At 37.5% G+C, this 20,858-nt stretch overlaps 1 protein-coding gene across 3 annotated transcripts in view; it reads right to left on the minus strand.

Annotated features, from left to right (window-relative positions):
- Window positions 1-20,858, minus strand: part of SLC44A1 (solute carrier family 44 member 1) — a 182,224-nt gene that overhangs the window by 78,909 nt on the left and 82,457 nt on the right. For all 3 annotated transcript variants that reach the window (XM_087419364.1, XM_087419363.1, XM_087419362.1), the window contains exons 4-5: window positions 15,981-16,117; window positions 2,612-2,705 (exon numbers count right to left, since the gene is read on the minus strand). In XM_087419364.1, coding sequence (XP_087275490.1) covers window positions 2,612-2,705; window positions 15,981-16,117 — 231 coding nt within the window. The remainder of the gene's footprint in view (window positions 1-2,611; window positions 2,706-15,980; window positions 16,118-20,858) is intronic.

A 20,858-nucleotide genomic window follows, 5' to 3' on the forward strand; every position in this document is an offset into this window, starting at 1 on the left:
TTTCCAGCTGCACCTAAACCCTTGAGCATTGCAAGTATGTGGGCTAGCTAGTCTCCCTGCTGCTACCATGCTTAGCACTTCACCAATAGAGAGTTATGAATTTGGATAAAATATGGCCCTTTCTAGGCATTTGCTTTTAAAATTCCAAAGCTCTTAGGAATAACCACCCTTTGGCAATTATGTAGTGCTAGTGTTTTATTGCAGACTAGTCTACAATTGCTCTCCTCTAAAATGGGCACTGCCTTCAGCTGCAGATGGTGTCTGGGTATTCAAGAAGGTTGGGGGGAAAAGGGAGGCTCTAGAGGTTGAGTGAAATAACATTCCCTAAGCCAAATGCCACGCATAATAATGGATATTTAACACATATTATCTTATTTAATTTTTACAACAATTCTATGACAGAGGTCTTAATATTCTCATTTTACATATGAGGAAACTTGGCTTACAGAGAGGTTAAGAGGCTTGCTCAAGCTGACAAATAGAAAGTGGTGACACAGAATTCACCCCCGGGCCTATCTGGACTCAAAGTTTAGCTCTTTCTACTCCACTAGGATGCTCCTAGAAGAACAGCAAAAGAGATGGGAAAGATGCTGAGGGCCATTTGCCTGCATCACAGGTTTGCCTAGTGCTGGTCTTTTGGAGTATATTTAAAAAGTCACAAAAAACATAGCCCCTACTTTTTTTAAGGCAGAGACTAGATCTTACTCATCTTTGGAGATTTGGTAACTAATACTATGTGTGGAACAGAGTAGTGCCCTGAGTTTTTTATTAAAACAAATTTATTCTTGTTTTCGAATCCTTTCACTTTGCTTGCCAAATACAAGGCCCTAATTTGCCTTTCTTCTATCAACTTTTCCTTCTCCTTTACTTTCCAAAAGGCTGAGTTCAGACAAAAGTGATAAGATACTTAGACTGTGAGGTACTAAAATAAGTAAACCATGAGGACCTTTAAATACAGCATAAACATAGTATATAGTCAGTTTTCAGATGGAATAGGTTCATCATTGCATCTTGGATTACTAAGACATTAGTGGATGACCTTGTTAGAAGCCTAGTCTGTCCATGTCTAAAACCCACGCCCCTACTACTGTTTTGTCTTCTAGTGAATGCCCTTAGGATGCTGTATGAGATGTGCGTGTGTGTGCAGCCAAGACTGGAGATGACCAGGATAATCAGGAACAGGCAGTTCTCAACACGGTAGAGTCAGAGATCAGAGGTAGAGGAGGATTTGCAATACGAGCTGCCCCCCTATCCCTGCCCCATCCATATTATATAGGAGCAGAGCAACCTCCTTCTCAAAGCAAGGCTTTCTGGTCATGCTTTTATAAACGTTTATGCCTTAAAATAGTGACTCTATACTCAAGGGATGCATTTAAAAGAGGCTTTAACCGTTGAGTAGATAAGAGGACACAGCTTTTCTTGTTTTTATACTGATAAATGTTCTTCTATGACTCTATTCAAAGGACCTCCTTTTCTTTACTGTCACAGCCTCCCTAATATTCTCCATTTTCATGAATGGAGTCTCTTTGCCTATTGTTCTAAGCCCAAAATTTGTAGGTCCTTCTTACTTAGTATCTTTTAAAACAGTCCTTTCATTTTTATATCCACAGGCTTTAAATTTTTATTTCAATAGCAACTTGACAAGACTGAAAGAGCTGGAAATCAATGTAACTGATATATCCTTTGTCTACTTTTCAACAGAAAATTTCAAATTCAAGTTAATAAAGCACTAGTTACACCCATAAACAAGCCAAAGGAAAGGAGACACCAGTCTCCAAATTTTAACCAATGGCTTGCTATAATACACTGAGATACAATAAAAGTGGTTTTGATTCAGCATTCCTGGAGAAGTCAACTCATGTCATACATGGTTAGTGATACACACTAAGGTTCTCAAGACTAGACATGCTCTAAACCCTGTACTACACTTAATTCTGAGGATATATTCTACAATGCTTGAGAATTTATTTCCTTTTTTAAAAATCTATGTATAATTTTAAAATTTGCTTTACTTATAAACTACTGTGAGATCCCTCCAAACAAAGAACATTTCTTGTTTCATCTTTATATCCATTATATGCAGTAGGTACTTAACAATAAATGTTTGTTGAAAATGACCTTGGATAAGATATGGTAAACAGCCTACAATAGAGAATGTACCTAAAGGATATAGCCTGAAAACTATGGAGAATAATCACTGGCATAGTTTTTAAATTTACAAACTACGTTAGTTAAAAATTAATCCCAGTAAGTACTACTAGGATCCACTTCAAAGAATCTTTGGAGACTGTGAGATTTGGCTTCTAGTTTTGTTGTAGATTTTATAATGATTCAGTAGTTTTGTGTATGTAAAAAATTATGGCATTAAAAAAAAGTGAACCCCCAAAAGAAATTGAAAATATCCGAGATAAGAAAAGTTGTTTGTGTGTTTTTTTTAAGATATGAAATACACGTTGTCATTTCTATTACCGCTTTTAAAATTTTGTTGTAAAAGTACTGGACCTGGGCCACAGGTATCATCCAGTGACTCTTTGCTCAGAATAACACACACAGTTTAAAATCTACCTACAGAAAGAAAAGTCACAAGCTAACAAAATACAATAAAATTTACCTCGCTGGAACTGGTAGTTTGGGGCAAAGAACAGAAGCTTTTGAAGATGTAGTATATTCAGAAGGCTTTAGATCGTAGCTACATAGTGCTGAGCCTGTCGAAAGAAAAGCTGTATGTTAACTGGCAGAGTCTGAAAACATTCTTTTTTTAATTCACTTTAATTTTATATGTTAATGTTAACATATACAACTTTCAAACATTATAGAATTAATAACAATTTGATATGGTCTATAGTGTCAGTCCTCAATAATTTAAAAATGATTCTTCCCTGGTAATTTATGTACAAATTTTAATTAATAATATTAAGGGTAATAACAACAGTAGTACTACCTTTATCGAGTGTCTGCCATATGTTAGGCCTTATATAAGATGAGATATACATATATATATGTATGTATGTATATATAAGTATATATTTTAAAGAGTCAAGTTTTAATTGTAACTGACCAAACTGCATCCAGGAATGTCTCCAAACAACCGAACAAAACAAACATGATAAAATTCTCCCACTGAATAAACGAGGAGTTTTTGCCAGTCCCCGTGCTTCTGAGGGTTAGGACAAGAGCAGCTCATCCCTGAGGCTTGTTCTGTTCCCCATGCAAATTTCTCCTCCCAAGAGGAGTGTTGGGGATGGGTGAGGGAGCTGTCTCCTCCTCCCATCTTGCTGGGAACTCTTAGAAAGTCACTGGTGGGGTGAGCCTCTCCTCTCACTCCATATATATATTAATTACGTCATTTACCACAACTCTATTAGGCAGGCATTATTAAGCCCACTTTACAGAGGAGGAAATAGACACTAAGAGATAAGGTAAATAACCTGTCCCAGATGACACAGTTACTAAGCAGCTGAGCTGGGATTAAACCCTAGATCTCTGACTACAAAACCCATCCTCAACTACACAAGCCATCTCTCTTTCGTATGTTTTCCATTACTAAATATTTAAAATCACTGCATGTAGAGCATATGCATTCAGATAATACATTATTTTTTTCTTATTTAAAAGGCAGGAAACACTAACTGTAAATAAACTGAACAAATTGATAAAGTCAGTAAATTGATAAAATGATTTCCAGTTTTCAGATAGTTTAAAAACAGCTTAAATTCAATCCTAGATTAGTTATGCAAACCACCACCAATTTCTCTAACTATATAGCTAATACACACCTAAACAATATATAAAATTCAGATAGAGACAGCCCACCAAATCCTTGATAAGTCCTATTTTACTGACCTACTAATTTTGTAAGACAGTAACTAGAATACTAGTTGTTCATTGTACAATAGATTTCGGTAACTGAGGCGATCTAGGCTCTAGTTCTAATTTTGCTGAGGACCTGCTGCATTATATCATGTAAACTGTTTACATTAATTGAAGTTCCTACAGATTACAAATTTGGTCAAATATTTTATTATTAAATACAAATAAAGGGGCCAGCCCAGTGGCGCAGTGGTTAAGTTTGCACGCTCTGCTTCTGGTGGTCCAGGGTTCGCAGGTTCGGATCCCAGGCACGGACCTATGCACCACTTATCAAGCCATGCTGTGACGGTGTCCCACATAAAGTAGAGGAAGATGGGCACGGATATTAGCCCAGGGCCAATCTTCCTCAGCAAAAAGAGGAGGATTGGCAACAGGTGTTAGCTCAGGGCTAATCTTCCTCACACAAATAAATAAATAGAAATAGAATAGCTTTGCATTTATATTATAGCAATAATGGACTTTTAGACTGCACCACCATGGAAAAAGTTTAAAATATAATATGAAGTGAAAATGGCAAATTTAACATTGAATTAATTATGAAAACATCGTGTAAGGATGTGAGAAGGAACTGGAAGGAAACACAGAGAAAAAAGATTTGCTGGGACAACAAAATTAGGAGTGATTTTATTTCATTTGTATCTTGTTCTATCAATCAAAAGAATTTTTAGAAAGCCACAAACCTGCACTGAATTCAGTAATGCTGCCTCCAAACCAGCAATCAACTTGTTAAATGTTTAAATATATGGCCCTTAGTAGCATACTTACATAAACACATGTAGCATCTATTTTATATAAATATAATTCAAGTAATTTGACAATGTAAAATATGTTTAAAGAGATACTTGAAAGTTACAAGGCACTGTTCTTCATGTTTCTTCAGCTTCTTCAGATAGACTCAATAGGAAACTAAGTTTTTGAAGCTGTTTTTGATCATTCTTTTCCATTTTAATGACATTTTTTCAGTTAAGCATGAATATTAAATACCTAACTCTTCTGAAATTAGTCTTTCATGTTGACGCTAATGCCACTAGATTCTACTTATAGCAATTTTAGAGAAAACACGACAGCAATGGCAAGCAAACATTTTAGATAATCCTGAAATAGCTGGGAGTCCTGTTACAGAATTGCCCACAAAAAAATAGCAACTATGCCAATAACTGCAGAGCACCCAACATGATCATCACCATCCTGATCTGAATTGTCAACTTCTTTCAGAGTCTAAGATGGAATCGATTTGCACAATCTAAAAGGCCCTAACGAAAGCCCTTTGTGTCAGTGCTGTCACACGCACCGCTCCATGTGAATTCAGGGAACATCATCTCCATCCCCACCTTTCTTCACGTAAAAGGAGGTCAGCAGATGCGACAGAGTTCAATTCTATAAATACTTTCCCAGGATAACAGCCAATGAAAGGATAATAGCCTTATCTCTGATGGTATTCTGGGACACACGCCAGTACTAAATAGATTAAAGGAAAAAGATCTTGACAATGTGTTCGTAGTAACAATCAGAAGAAACCCTAAACTGCTTCCACTCAAAGGGCTGATAGACAGGGAAGCCTCAATGAAGAACATTAAAATAACCCAGTAATGGCAAACATTTTACGAAAGTTTTTCTTTTCCTGCTTATTAGCTAATGCATTTTCAGTGAACATTTTTAAGGTAGTGTCTTTTTTAATTTTTTTTATAATATAAGTATAAACAATACTTAGCACAAGAGGCTTGGTCATAAATAGTAAGACAATGATTTTCTTCTAATGCAAAAAGCAGGGAAAAACGATACTTGAGTAATGAAAAGTCTAAAACAAAAAATAAACCTTATCTAAACCACACCAGAGGCAATCCATGCAACTCAGCCAATGTTATTCAAAGGCCATCAAAATGAGTGATCTTAGGAACCTAACTTGGGTATATAAACATTTATCTTGGTAAATGGTTGCTATAGCCCCCAGAATGTTTAACTACTACAATTTTTCAAATGCCTTATAACATTCAATTATTTATTCTTTAGCTCAATATCACTTATAACAACCCCCTCAGGAGGTATGTTTCCATCACCACGCTCCAAACACTACAGATGAGAAACATAAGTAATACTTCCAAGGCTTTATAAGCAATCACTGGCAAATTGAGAAATAGAATTCTTTACTCTCAGGCCACAATGCTTCCTCCGTGTCATTCCTAATAATCATAATCAGACAAGTATTCAACAAGCTCCTGGGCAAAAAACATACGTTCCACAGATACCACAAAAACAACATGTTTGAAAAAAAACATTTCCATCATCCACTCTCCAAATCTGCTCTGCCTCCTCCCATATATCTTCTATCCTGGTTAATGGCTCCACCACCCACGAATTCCCCAACATGAAACATGGAAGTCATCCTGTATCCTCTTTATCTACCGCATTCCCATACCATTCAAGATGCCACGTCCCGAGAAAGAGACCTTTCCGTGTTATCTCAGATCTTCATGCGCTCTTATTGGGTCAGTTAAACTACTCTCCCAAAGGGTTTCTCATCTCTATCCTGCACACAACCTTCAGAAGGGTCTCTGTAAATTGGGTATTAGTTGTATTACATCCCTGCCCTCAGGATAAATTCCAAACTAAAGCAGGCCTCTATCTAAAACTCTAGCCTCATCTTAACATAACGAAGGACTTACAATTCTTGCTGTTTCACCAGGTTCCAGGCTTTTTCACATGCTGTTCCCTCTGCTTGGGCTGTCCTTTCCTAACTAGCATCTGAGTGAGTGTTCAAGTTTGAGAAGAATTTCTACCAACTACTCAAGCTTCACCTCCTCTGTCAAGCTGCCTCTGATGCACCCAAATAAAGCCATTTACTGCTTAGCTCTATTATAAATTTAGCAGATTATTTTGTAACTTCTTGGTTTACACATCATCTCTATTTTTAGAATGTAAGCTGTTTGAGAACTGGGACCTTATGCCTTCAAAATATCTGGAACTTCTATCTCCTGGCACATAGACAGCACTAAAAAGCCATCTGTTGAATAAAACAGACATCCTGATTGAAAAAAAAAAATGAAATAGCTATTTCTAATCTCTTATATTTTGGTGTTACATGTTATATATAATGTTTCTATGCTTTTCACCATTCATTACAAAGTATACTACCTAAACTGGAATTTCTCAACCTTGGTCTGATGACTTTTTGGGCTGGGCAATTCTTGGTTGTAGAGGGCTGTCGTGTGCATTGCAGGATGTATAGCAGCATCCCTGGTCTCTATCCCCTAGCCCCTCACCCGGTTGTGACAAGCAAAAATGTCTCCAGACACTGCTAAATGTCTGGGAGAGAGAGGACAGCTAAATTACCCTTAGTTGAGAACCACTGGTCTAAAACACGAAATTATTTGAAACGAAGATACAAAACAAAGAACTGGTAAGTTAGAGGCTAATTCTTCTTGCTTTAAAATTTTGATGTGCTAATCACAGTGATATCTGTAGGATACACTCAAATTAAGGAAAAAAAGATTCCTTAAAATTGGTGATTTAGAAAGTTGTAGTTAATAAAAAAAGAAAATCTCTCAATGTAGAACAGTTTTCATTATGAAAAACAAATTACATTGCTGTGTGAAGTCCAATGAGTTTAACCCCTTTCTCTCTCTCTAATTAGAAAAGTGTTATATATTTATATGCTGCAACAATGCAAGACAATTTTCCAATTTAATTTCTAGTAACTAATGAAAAGCATGGACATACTTGCAATTCCCAAGTAGCATCCATTAACCAGCTCATGGTATAACATCACCTGTCGGCCACTACTGGCACATACTAGGCACACAACAAGTATCTGCTAAGTGAATTAATTTTGGACACGTATGTGCAAGACTTCTACTAGGTATTGTGGAGGACAAAGAGAAGTTTGACTGCCTACTATAATACAAGCTCCTTAAACGTGGGGACTGTACCTTGTCTCTCTGGCACATACTTAATGCTAATTAATTATTTGTTGAATGAAGGAATTAGTTAAAATTGTATTATCAAATGTAAGGATTTTTTTTTTCCTTTTTTAATAATCAAGCTTCCCTTGCTGGCCTCTGACTTGGAGGCAATTAAATTAGTTGCTAGGGCTGATCATTTCATTCATTTACAAATGATACCAAGTCCAATCTTTTGGTTCACTGTGCCAAAAAGAATCCACATTAACCCTGTGGTTTAAGATGTATTGCTACCATCTGGTAAGAAAGAGGGTAATATACTGATCATTTATTGATACTAACTCTAAACTTAGACACTAAATAATAATCAAAGGCTTATTGTATTTACAAATTTTATCTGAATGCATTACATAATCTTTCAAGGTTTTCAACGGCAAAACAGTGATCACCGAGAAAGCACCAAGCTGCAAGTCTCTACTCAAAATGGGAACATAGTCCAAACAGCAGGTCACAAAGCTCTCAGAATTTATACAGAATACAGGACATTGAAGAAGCACTCTTTTTAAATGGGAGTGCTTTTTCACATGCTATAAATGGAGCACAAAAAAAAGGAAAATAAGATTTCTGCCAGTTACTACTGTGTTAGGGAAAACAGAATATATATTACAAAATAGTTTGATAAGAGTAACGCAAAAGGTAACAAGGAATTCCATGTAAAATATTAGCACCAACTGAGAACATGCAGTCAGCCCTTAGAATAAGAATAACCTGTAAGAATAACCTTACAGGTTATTCTCATGTCTAAACTGCTGTTTAGAATTTAGATTGCAAGTAGAAAGAATGAAATGACATGCAAAGCATCCGGCACAGTGCATGGCACAAAGTAAGCATGAATAAATGGTACGTTGAAACAAAACACGGGGCTTACATCTGATTTATCTATTTAGGCTCGGATGCCCATGGTGAACAACGGGGACAGTGGAGTAAAGCGAAGCGTGGACTACGGGCCAGAGGTGGTGGGGCCAGAAGCAGAGAGGGGAGCGAGGAGGGGGAAGAACCGTCTGAACAGGCATTACCTCCCCTCCCTTCACCACCTGCCATGGTGTGCTGGGCTGAGATGAGTATCTCACATACAGCTGAAGTCAGCTTCAGAGAGAGGGGGATTCTTTTCTCAATGTATACACTATCTGAGTTTTCAAAAATATTGATAATAGCGAAGGAAAGAAATCTGTTCATCGGAAATTGCAGGGAAGGGAAGCTGATGGAATTCATGCTCTGCTGAAAATAAGAACTCACATGGGAGCTCTCGCCAGATGGTTTCAGTTTTCTCTGTAGGGCATAAGGTTAGGAAAGAGGAAGAACAAGAGAGCCTAAGAGAAAAGGTATAAATAATCACTTAGTATGTATAAGAAAGAGAGATAAATGAATGAATACAACGAATTATTTAGAGAGGAATAAAAAGAACTGATTTCACGGCAATTCTGGTTAGATTGAAGCAAAACAATTTACCTGCTGGCGGCAACTCACATGGATACAGAATTGAGCAAAGGAGAACGTGTATTGAGGAAAAGAAATTATTAAGTGGCAATAGAGATGAAGAGGGAAATTCAGTTCACTGTTCCTTCAAAAAACATTTATGAACAGCTACTGTGTGAGGTCATATATTAGGGCTTGGATATTCAGAGATGAATATAGCATGATCCCGCCCCCAGGAAACTCACGCACTACTGCAGGAAGATGATAAGGAACTAAAGAAGTTTAATACTGACTCCTTATGGTATTCAGCAACTTTAATTTTTAAAGGCAGTTTTTAAGTTGTTTTATTCTCCAGCATCACATATTTACAATATTTGTGTCATATATAAACTATGAACCTTAATAATAAAATGCAGATTTGTATACCTATCAGACAACTCATGTACTAAAACTCATACTTTTATATTCACCTAAATTCTTCTGCTTGCCTTTCCAAGCTCTTTGTAATATGGCAGCAACTCCAAAGAACCAATCTAATCCCCAGCTATATCTTTCAAACTTTCTATTCTAGACAGACATACTGGACAGGAGCATTCCACCAACTTAAGGGTCCAAGAAAACAACTTCCTCTTGTCTAAAAGAAACAAAGAACTGAAGAAATGTTTTATTTGCCTAATAAATGTATTTCTTACATTACTACAGGAACCAAGAACTTTCCCTTATAAAGATTCTAAATAATTTGTAAAGATAATAAAAGTTCACACGAATGGGTGGTTGTAAGTGTTAAAAAGTACTTTCAGGGCCGGCCCTGTGGCTTGGTGGTTAAGTGCGCGCGCTGCGATGCTGGCGGCCTGGGTTCGGATCCCGGGTGCGCATCGAGGCACCACTTCTCCGTTCATCCTGAGGCCAAGTCCCACATGCAGCAACTAGAAGGATGTGCAGCTACGACACACGGCTATCCACTGGGGCTTTGGGGGGAAAAAATAAAATAAATAAAATCTTAAAAAAAAAAAAAGTACTTTCAAATATTGTTTTGGAAACATAAAATTCTTCGAAAAGGATTTATATTGTCTTTTCATTCTGGTAAGAAAAATGTTATTTTATCTGGTATTTTAAAATAAGGGTTAAAATGATCATTTAATAAGTTACTACCCCAAAAAGGATCTTCCTCTTTCATGAACTTTTTAATTGTGGTAAAATACACATAAAAAATGTACCATCTTAGCCATTTTTAAGTGTACAGTTCAGTAGCCTTAAGTACATTCACATTATTGGGCAGCTATCACCATCGTCCATCTCCAGAACTCTTCACCTTGCAAAACTGAAACTCTTTAGGCAAAAAACGGTAACTCCTCATTCCTTTCTCCCACAGTCCCTGGCAATAACCATTCTACTTTCTGTCTCTGAATTTGACCACTCCAACTACCTCATACAGAGGGAATCACACAGTATTTGTTCTTTCGTGACTGGCTTATTTCACTTAACATAACGTCTTCAACGTTCATCCATATTGTAGTATGTGTCAGCACTTCCTTCCTTTTTTTTTTTCAATTGTGATAAAAACACATAACATAAAATTTCCCATCTTAACCATTTTTTAAATGTACAGTATAGTAGTGTTAACTGTATGCACATTGTTGTGCAACAGAGCTTTAGAATTTCTTCATCTGGCAAAACTGAAACTCGACAACATTAAACACCATCTCCCCATTTCCCCCTCCCCCCAACCCCTGGAAACCACTATTCTACCTTCTAAAAATTTGACTACTTCAGATAGCTCTATAAGTGAAATCATGCAGTATTTTTATTTTTGTTACTGGCTTATTTCACCTAGCATAATGTCTTTAAGGTTCATCCATGTTGTAGCATATGACAGGATTTCCTTATTTTTTATGGCTAATACTCCCTTGTACGCATATACCACATTTTCTTTACCCATTCACCCCTCAATGGACGTTTGGGTTGCTTCTACCTCTTGGCAGAATAATGCTACAATGAACATGAATGTGCAAATATCTCTTCGAAATCCTCTGTCAATTCTTTTGGAAATATACTTAAAAGTGGGATTTCTGGATCATAGAGTAATCTATTTTTTTTGAAGACTAATTTTTTTAGAGCAGTTTTAGGTTCACAGCGAAATTGAGAGGAAGGTACAGAGATTTCCCATATACCTCCTGCCCCCACATATGCACAGACTCCCTCATTATCAACATCTCCCACCAGAATAGTACATTTGATACAACTGATGAACCTACATTGACACATCATAATCACCCAAAGTCCATAGTTTACATTAGTATTCATTCTCGGTGTTGTACATTCTATGGGCACGGACAAATGTATAATGACACGTTTCCATCATTAAGGTATTATATATTTTCACTGCCCTAAAAAATCCTCTGTGGTAAAATTTTTAATTTTTAGAGGAACCTGATACTGTTTTCCATAGTGGACACACTAGTTTACATTTCTACCATTCTACAGTACACAAGGATTCCAATTTCTCTATATCCTCACCAACATTTGTTATTTTCTTTTTTTTTTTTTTTTTTTAAAGATTTTATTTTTCCCCCCAAAGCCCCAGTGGATAGTTGTGTGTCGTAGCTGCACATCCTTCTAGTTGCTGTATGTGGGACTCGGCCTCAGGATGAACGGAGAAGTGGTGCCTCGATGCGCACCCGGGATCCGAACCCGGGCCACCAGCATCGCAGCGCGCGCACTTAACCACCAAGCCACAGGGCCGGCCGGTTATTTTCTGTTTTGTAGTTTTGTTTTTTTTTTTCCTCGATAGTTGCCATCTTAATGGGTGTAAGGCAGCATCTCACTGTCGTTTTGATTTGGATTTCCCTGATGATTAGTGAGGTTTGGCATCTTTTCATGTCATTATTGGTCATTCATGTATCTGCTTTGGAGAAATGAGTATTCAAGTTCTTTACCCATTTTTAAATTATGTTGTTTGTTTTTACTGTTACGTTATAGGAGTTCTTTATATATTCTGGACATAAACCTCTTATCAGACATAAAATTTGCAAGTATTTTCTCCCATTTCCATGGGTTGCCTCTTCACTCAGCTGACTGCATCCTTTGAGGCACAGAAATTTTAAATTTTTATATAATCCAATTTCTCTATTTTTTTCTTTTGTTGCCTAGGCTTTTGGTTCATATCCAAGAAATCATTGCCAAATCCAGTGTCATGAAGCTTTCCTCTATGTTTTCTTATAAGAGCTTTTACAGTTTGCTCATGCATTTGGGTTCCTTCATGGACTTTTAACAATTCTCTCTTACAGATTTGGAAATTTCCCACCTAAACCTAAAATATCTCTTAAAGATATTCCACTCTGAAATTAATGATTGAGAACTACAGATCTTAGGTCAAAGGGCCTGTGTATTTTCTAACAGAAATATAGCTGTAACAACAGGTGAACATAGATAAAAATAAAAATTACCTGCTTCTTCCAAATCAATTTGCACCTCAAATGATGGAAAGATAAAGGTGGTGGGAAGATATGCAGGAATTCTCTCAGTAACAAAAGTTATATTGGGATGAAATCTTACCAGGTCCAGTTTTAAGTTACCAACAAAGAACAATAGAGATTCTTTTTGAGAAATTCAGAAATTTCAACTTAAGGCTGCTGTTAAAATTAAGGTGTTTAGGCCCCTACACCAAAGGCTCCCTCTCTACTATAATTTTATAGTTTTTCTATTTGCCTGTAAAAATATTATCTTCTCCATCCTCTATTGCCGTGCTTGTTGATGGTGCCATTATTATTATTTTTTTTATGCCTAATCTGTGGACTTATTTTGCAAACAGCTGCCTCAAAGGCCTAAGGGTGCCTTTGTAGCAAGGCACCAATTTAAGAAGTTTGTTTTCTGAAATACTGTTTATCCATAAATATTCTTGAACATCTACTTTGTGCAAGACACTGTGGGAAATACAAAGCTGGGCAATTCACCAGAAGGGTCTTCTTAACAGGACCTTAACAGGCCAATCTCAGTATCTTACTCACTTAGAAGGATACTGGCTGGAAACAAAGCACGCCAGCAGGGCAGCATGGGGCATTTCTCCCCAGTGGATCATCACAGCAGGCAACACAGCCGACAAGGAACTAGCTTTCTTCTAGCCCTCTAGATGAAAAGTCAGGTTCAACGGACCAAGACTCACATCTAGTAGTTTCAAGAGAACATGTTAGAAGATAGTTCAACACTAGATCATCGCTTTGAATGCCAGGGTAAGATATATAGACTTTTATTTTACTTTTTTGTGTGTGTGAGGAAGATTAGCCCTGAGCTAACATCTGTTGCCAATCCCCCTCTTTTTGCTGAGGAAGACTGGCCCTGGGCTAACATCTGTGCCCATCTTCCACTACTTTATATGTGGGACGCCTGCCACAGGACAGCTTAATATGTGGTGTTTAGGTCTGTGCCTGGATCCGAACCTGCAAACCCAGGGCCGCCAAAGTAGAGTGCGCAAACTTAACCACCATGCCACTAGGCTGGCCCCTATTTTACTTTTTTACCACTGATTTCTGAGTGAGGGATTAATGTGATTGAAGCTCTAGGAATATTAATATGGCAGCAGTATGCAAGGGAGCTGGAAATAGAGACTGGAGGCAGTAAGACTATTACATTCCATTGGTGGAATAATGATGATGACGACGATGATGATGATGAAGATGATGATGATGATGAAGATAATGATGACGATGATGATGATGTAACAGCAGTAGCCAACACTTTTTTTTTTAGCAACTTACTATTTGCCAGAGACCATTCTAATCATTTTTCATGTATTAACTCCTCATAACAACCCTAAGAAGTAGTTTAGGTACAAATACTATCCCTATTTCATAGATGGGGAAACTGAGCCATGGAGAGATCAACTAACTTGTCCAGGGTCTCACTTTTTAAGGGGTAGGACCAACATTTGAACCCAGATAATCTAGCTCCAGAGCTTACACTCTGAACCACTCAACGACACCAACTCCCAGAGTACAGTGTATATGCTCACATTGTCTAAGATTTTAGAAAACCCTTAAGGAATAACTCGTCCCTCCCTAAGAAACCTGATCATGACAGGGCTGATAGTTCTGGTATGAGACTCAGCAAATCAACACAGGTTAGGATATCATATGGGAATAGAAAATGAGATCTTAAAGAGTAGTGGGTGCCTCTTTATTCAGTGTCCACCAAGTGCCCAGTATTCTTCATGCATCATCTCATTTAATCCTTAAAACCACCTAAAAGAGGGGCATTATTTTATTTTATTTTATTTTTTTTGTGTGTATGTGAGGAAGATTAACCCTGAGCTAACACCTGTTGCCAATCCTCCTCTTTTTACTGAGGAAGATTGGCCCTGGGCTAACATCCATGCCCATCTTCCTCTACTTTATACGGGACACCGCCACAGCATGGCTTTACAAGCGATGTGTTGGTCTGTGCCCGGGATCCGAATCTGCGAACCCCGTACCGCCGAAGTGAAGTGTGCGAACTTAACCGCTATGCCACCGGGTCAGCCCCCAAGAGGAGCATTATTTTAAATCTCCACTTTTTCACATGAGAAAATCTAGGCTCAGAAAGGCTACACCTTCTGTTCCTCATTACAGAGCCAGTCAGTGACAGAAGCAGAATTAGAATCCAGATCCAAATCAATCCCATGCTCTTCTCACTATTTTATGCTGCAGGCATGTAGCGGTGGGACAGGAATACTGCCAGTCCAGAAAGCAGCAGCCCTTCTGCCCCTAGACGGCTACCACTCCCATTTGGAAGACTCTGGAGCCATGCTGGTGTGTGTATTACTATACCCTAGGCTATTTCGCTACCCAGCTAGAAGTTATACCCAGTGGATGCCTGAGTCAGCCCTGGTTCCAAGGAATAGAAGTAGCCTGTGAATCTGGGCAGGACTAAGGCAGCTCTGAGGATTCCTACACACAAAATACAAACATGAAACCTCATGGAAGTTCAAAAACACTGGAGGCGCTATCAGTATGTGGCCCTCCACGAAGAGAGGTTAAAAAAAATTCTCTGAAGAGGCGAGTCATGTGGAGCTGAAGATAGCACCTAGAGATTAGAAACCCAGGAGAACAGAGGTAGAGTTCATAAATTGACTACGCTTGTTTTCTCAGCTCATTCCCACATATTTAACCTCAAAGTTTCTCAAAACTTTATTCTTAGAAAAATGGTTAAGACATAATGTTAAATTAAAAAAGCAAAACACAACATCATATACATAACAACATATCAAAAATGGTGGAATTTTGGTTTCACTCCATTATTTCTTTCTGAACTTTTCAAATTTCATTTAATAGATATATATTACATTGTTATCCAGGGGTAAAAATACATTACAGTAATTGAAATGCTTTCAATCAATACTTAGGAAGAGAAAAACAAAAACCAAAATTTTACATAGAGTTGTCTAATAATTCCCAAATACTCAAACAGGCTACATCAAAATCACCTGAGACATTTGTAAAAAGTACACATTTCCAGAGCCCAAAGAGCTACTCAGTCAGAATTTCCCTGGGTGGGGCCCAGGAATCTGGAATTTTAACAAGCTCCCTAGGTGACTACAGTAATTTTTTATCCAGGAAGTCCAAAAGTACTTTCAGTTCTCTCTTTCTTCTTAAGGTTCTTTGATGATTTATTTAACGCTAGGATACATTTATACTGGAATGCAAACACATACTATTTAAGCGAATAAGTGACCAGGGTATAGACTCAGATGGCCTAATGTCTCACCATTTATCTCTGCAAACTTCTGAACATCACTCAGGGTTTTCAGTTCTTGTCTTGGACATGCTGCTACACACAGTGCTACAGACTTGATCTTCCGGTTTATCAAGTCCAGATTGCATGGATCCAAAAAGAATACATACCTAAAGCATGGAGAAAAATATTGAGATATTATTTCACAAAACACTTTCTGGTTCACTGCATACTTGACTAAGCCTAAAAGCAAAGAACATCTATTCCATACTCCTTCACAAATTGAATCATAGATGAACAAAGATTTCACAAATCTAATCACAGGTAAATTTTTTCAAAATAATTGCTTGCAAATACATTGTTAACAGTGGGGATGGAGGAATTGTAGGACTCACATTTTTCATGATCTATTTTCCTAATATTTCGATTTTTGTAATGCATATTTTATAATCAGAAAGTATCTATTTTAGTATTTTTTAAATAATTAATTTTAGTTTTATTTTTTTGTCAAACTTGTATCAAAAAATTTACTGGAATATCCCAATATTGCTATCTAACATGAATTATAGTTTATACATAAACTTTAGTTGACAAATATATGATTATATATAAAATGTATAATTATAAAAATGCATATATAAACTTTAGCTAATGTATATATAATTATAAAAATGCATTATAAAATTATATAAAATTGAATATATAAAGTTGAATGGAGACTAGAGGGAAATATACCAATATTCTACAGTCATCTCTGGGTGTTAGAATAAAGTGAGTTTAATTTTCTTTCTTTTACTTTTTAGAATTCTCATTTTCTAGAAAGAATGCAAATGACTTTTGAATTGAGATTCAATACTACAATAAGTATTTTTTATTAAAAAGGTCCACGTCGTATAAACAAAAAATCCCCAAATCCTAAATTATCCCTTTTGTGTCCTGGGCATTTATATTTTAGAAAAGGGAAGATTAATTAGAAATTACACTAAAACAGATTTTTTGAAATGTTATAAAGTAGCAGACATGACAAAGACTGCAGAGCCAAACACTCTTACCTGAGATAAGAAAGGCTAACATTATGGATCAAGGTAGGGAGGACAAGTAGGAACACTTTCACGCAAGGTAAGAGCTGAAGGACCTCCAGCCCTGGGCTCAATTCTACTGGGTCCATGGACAGTTTTACAAAACCATATATCAGCCTTTCCCACATTGTTAAACTCTATACAAAAATACGCTATATGAAATATGACTCAAATCAGGAAATATAACCAAATATAAGAATTAGGTGAGAAAACGGAAAAGCAAAAATATCAAGTCAATATATGTGCTAGGATGGACAACATAAAGGGATACCAGAAAAATAATTAAATTAAAAAAAGTGGGGATGGGGGGGTGGGATGGACCAGAGAGGCCTTTGCACGTGGAGGAACACGGCACACTTCCGTGGAGCAGGGGACCAGGAACCCAGCCTGAAGATCAGGTATAAGCTACAAACCACCAAACTAAAAAAATGAAATTTCTGTAACCCTGTTAGTGACTCCAATACCATTAATGTTCTACCCAGATAAAAGGAAAGAAAAGAAGCCAGGCAGAAAGTGTGGTGTGGAAGTGGGATTCGCGGAGTGCTTCTGTGGCTGATGACAAGGAACTGAGCATAGAGAAAACTTTCTGACAACATTTGTGTGGAAACAATCAATTCCAATTGTGAAACGAACTGCACAAAGCCAGTCCCTGGGCGGGGAACACTCAGGTCCTTGAGGAAGGTGTCATAAAACTTTTGAATTACTTACCACCGCCACCACTAATAACAATACTATTAACAATAAAAATAAAAATAATGGTAGCCAACATTCATTGAGTACTTACTATGTACGAGACACAGTACTAAACCCTTTACATAGAATGACTCATTTATCCTCACAACAATCCTGCTGTGTGTTTCTGTTAGGCAGGGGGTTGGGAGGGTGGGAAATGGAACTGGGGTGGGGGACAGGAGTTAAGCGCACGGTCCTAGGTGATGAGCAACACCTCGGGAAATGTCTGGAGAAATCATCACATGACAGTAGAAAAACAGGCTTGAGGAAAAGGAGAGGAAGCCAGAGGTTTCCAGGGCTTTGCAGCTAGACCCTGGCTGGAGCATCGACAGTGCCTTTCACAGCCTCCTGAGAACAGATACCTTGTCTGACTGTCCTGCAGCCTTCCACTCCCTCCCAGGCCCAAAGTGCCCTCACTGTATCTCCAACTTCTTTTATAGCCTAAAGCACACTCTCTTGCTTTATCCTAGTGACTGGGCAGCAGCCTTATCCCACACCTGGGGCAGACCCATCTGAGCTCGCTTTCTGGTTCTCTTTCTTAACAGTTCTCTGACCTGGGGGGATATATTTATCCTTCTTAGTTTCCTTATCTGTAAAACTGCATACTATCTCTTTTACAGCTTGTTGTAGTGTTATTGATAATGTACATAAAGCACCTAGCATGCAGTATATACTCAATGATTCTTATCATTAAGTAAACTACTTGCCTTTCACAAATTTTATCTTTGATAGTAAGGCACTAAATTCAACACTTTCTGATATGAACATAAAACAGGACTACAATACCAATATTTAATTTTCATTTGGAAGAAAATCTGTTTGGGAGTAATTCATGACTGTTAGGTCATTAGCCTTGATAAGAACTCAGTAGGTCTCCAGGACTGATCTAGCATAAGAAAAACAACACAAGAGGGAGACAAGAATTCTACAATGACTATAACACCGCAAAATTAACACTGCACATTTTTTAGCCTGTGTATATAGTTTGGAAGAATCTACTTCAACAGAACTAAAAAAATAATTTCAAATGGTATCCTCAGGAAATACACTCACATACATACATACCATTACACTCAAAAGTCACACACTTCCACAGTCTAATAACTTAGTAAATGTAATTCTCTATGCATTTCACATATTCAAATGCACATACACACAACACGTGTGCACACACATACACAATGTTTAAAATAATTGATAGGCCTTAAATTCAGATTCTATTAACACTTACTAGATGTCTAGGTGCTGGGAACTGTCATGTTCATGACTTTAGTTAATCCTTACAACTTGATGAGACAGAGGCCGTCCCCATTCCACAGAGGATGAAACTGAGACCCCAAGGGACTAACTACAAGGCCCAAGAGAGCTAGTAGGTGCCAGAGCATAAATTCAAATCTAGTCCTTCTGATTCTGAATTTCACTGTTTCCAATCTGCTCTATTCTCAAAATATTTCCTACAAACATAATTAATAATTTTAACTGTTCTATATTAACTTGAATATTGTTTCCAGCATTCTGAAGTTCATCCAATCCATGGCAACATGTTTAAGTAATTATATTTTAACTAACTGCCACTTAACTGAATACAGAGTAGGAAAAGTACTTGTATCAAACAGGCAAATTTATGATTCATTAAAACTGCACTTTCTTGCCTTTTGATTTGAAAATGTCCTTAGCCAAGTAAATAAATCTTTACATTAGTTTCAGTTTTCACTTTAAACAAAATGAACTATATGCAACAATTTTATTTTTTCAAAATGAAACAAATAACCAACTCTCAAATAAGCATAGAATTGGCAGACCAGATTACAACTAACAAATCTACAGATGAGTGTTTCTCAACTGAGAGGGTGAGAGACACCAGGTTAGAGGATATACAACATTCTAGAAAGGTTTATTAAAACACTCAGCCTCCTTTCACTCTTCTACCAGGCAAATGGTCGGGAAAGGGATGGGGCATATGAATTTTGAGAAAGCACCTCAGGCAACTCTGATTACATGCCTTGGCCCCTGTGCCCCATGCTTTCAGGGTGTAGAAACCACTGTCATAGATAATCCATAAACTTAAGTTAAAAGCAAATTTTCATCGCTATCTTCAGTGAATCTTTTACTAGACCTATTAATAACTTAAAAACAGCTTCAAGTTTTATATCCTTTAGAGGAGCTGGAATGAATAAAACACTAAAACTGGGAATGAAAGGAGGAGAAGAAGCAACAAGAGAAACATGTTCCACAAGCCAACCAGGCTAGACACCTGCAGGCCTCGGCATATACAACACACACTCGTCATGATCACATGATATTGAGAAGAACACATTCGCAAAGAGAAGTGCAAAACAGCCTAAGCAGGCTTTGAACTTAAAAGGGGGATGGAGAAAAATGCTCAGACCAAACTGTAAGGCAAACATTACAGAGGGTAGCAGATAAGGCCTGTAAATATATATTACAGTTGGGATGCTTTCTGGGAATTACTGAAGGAGAGAAAAATTCATTTTAAATCATAATTCTTGAAATAACAAATTATCTCCAAAAAGGAAGGAAAGGAGAGAGACCTAAATAAGAGATCTAAATAAAATATCTATACACAGTGAACTTGAGAGGACAGATGCACAGAGGCTCAGGAGGAGGGACAAGAACCACAAAATGGGGAGACTTTTACAGCTGTGCTCAGAGCAAGAAGATGAACACTGAGTAACCTGATGCAGATGAAGATGCCAGGGATGGTTCCAAATTAGCTTCAACTTCTATCGTGCTTTCACCCTTTTCACAGAAGATAGAGCAAGGTAAAGAAAGTAAGATTACCGAGAATTTACTTTGGGCCACACAGCATCTTAGCACCGTCCTCACACATCCTAATTCAAAGAGGGAAGTGAGATTGACAAGCTGGGTAACTAACCGAAGGCCACATGACTTGAACCCTGGGAAGACTGACTACCAAGTGTTGCTCTTTCCACCACTGCCACTCCAATTCAAACTGGGAAGTGAGAATAAAGGTGATGGAGAGTGAGTTATAGACCAATCAAGTCAGCCGATTAAATCAGGTCAAACCCCAGAGCAGACGAAGCCCTACCTGGACATGGCACAGTGCTGTCCTCTCTGT

The sequence above is a fragment of the Ceratotherium simum genome, chromosome 29 (assembly GCF_057802395.1).
Source record: "Ceratotherium simum simum isolate JZ-2026a chromosome 29, ASM5780239v1, whole genome shotgun sequence".
In the NCBI taxonomy this organism is placed as follows: Eukaryota; Metazoa; Chordata; class Mammalia; order Perissodactyla; family Rhinocerotidae; genus Ceratotherium; species Ceratotherium simum.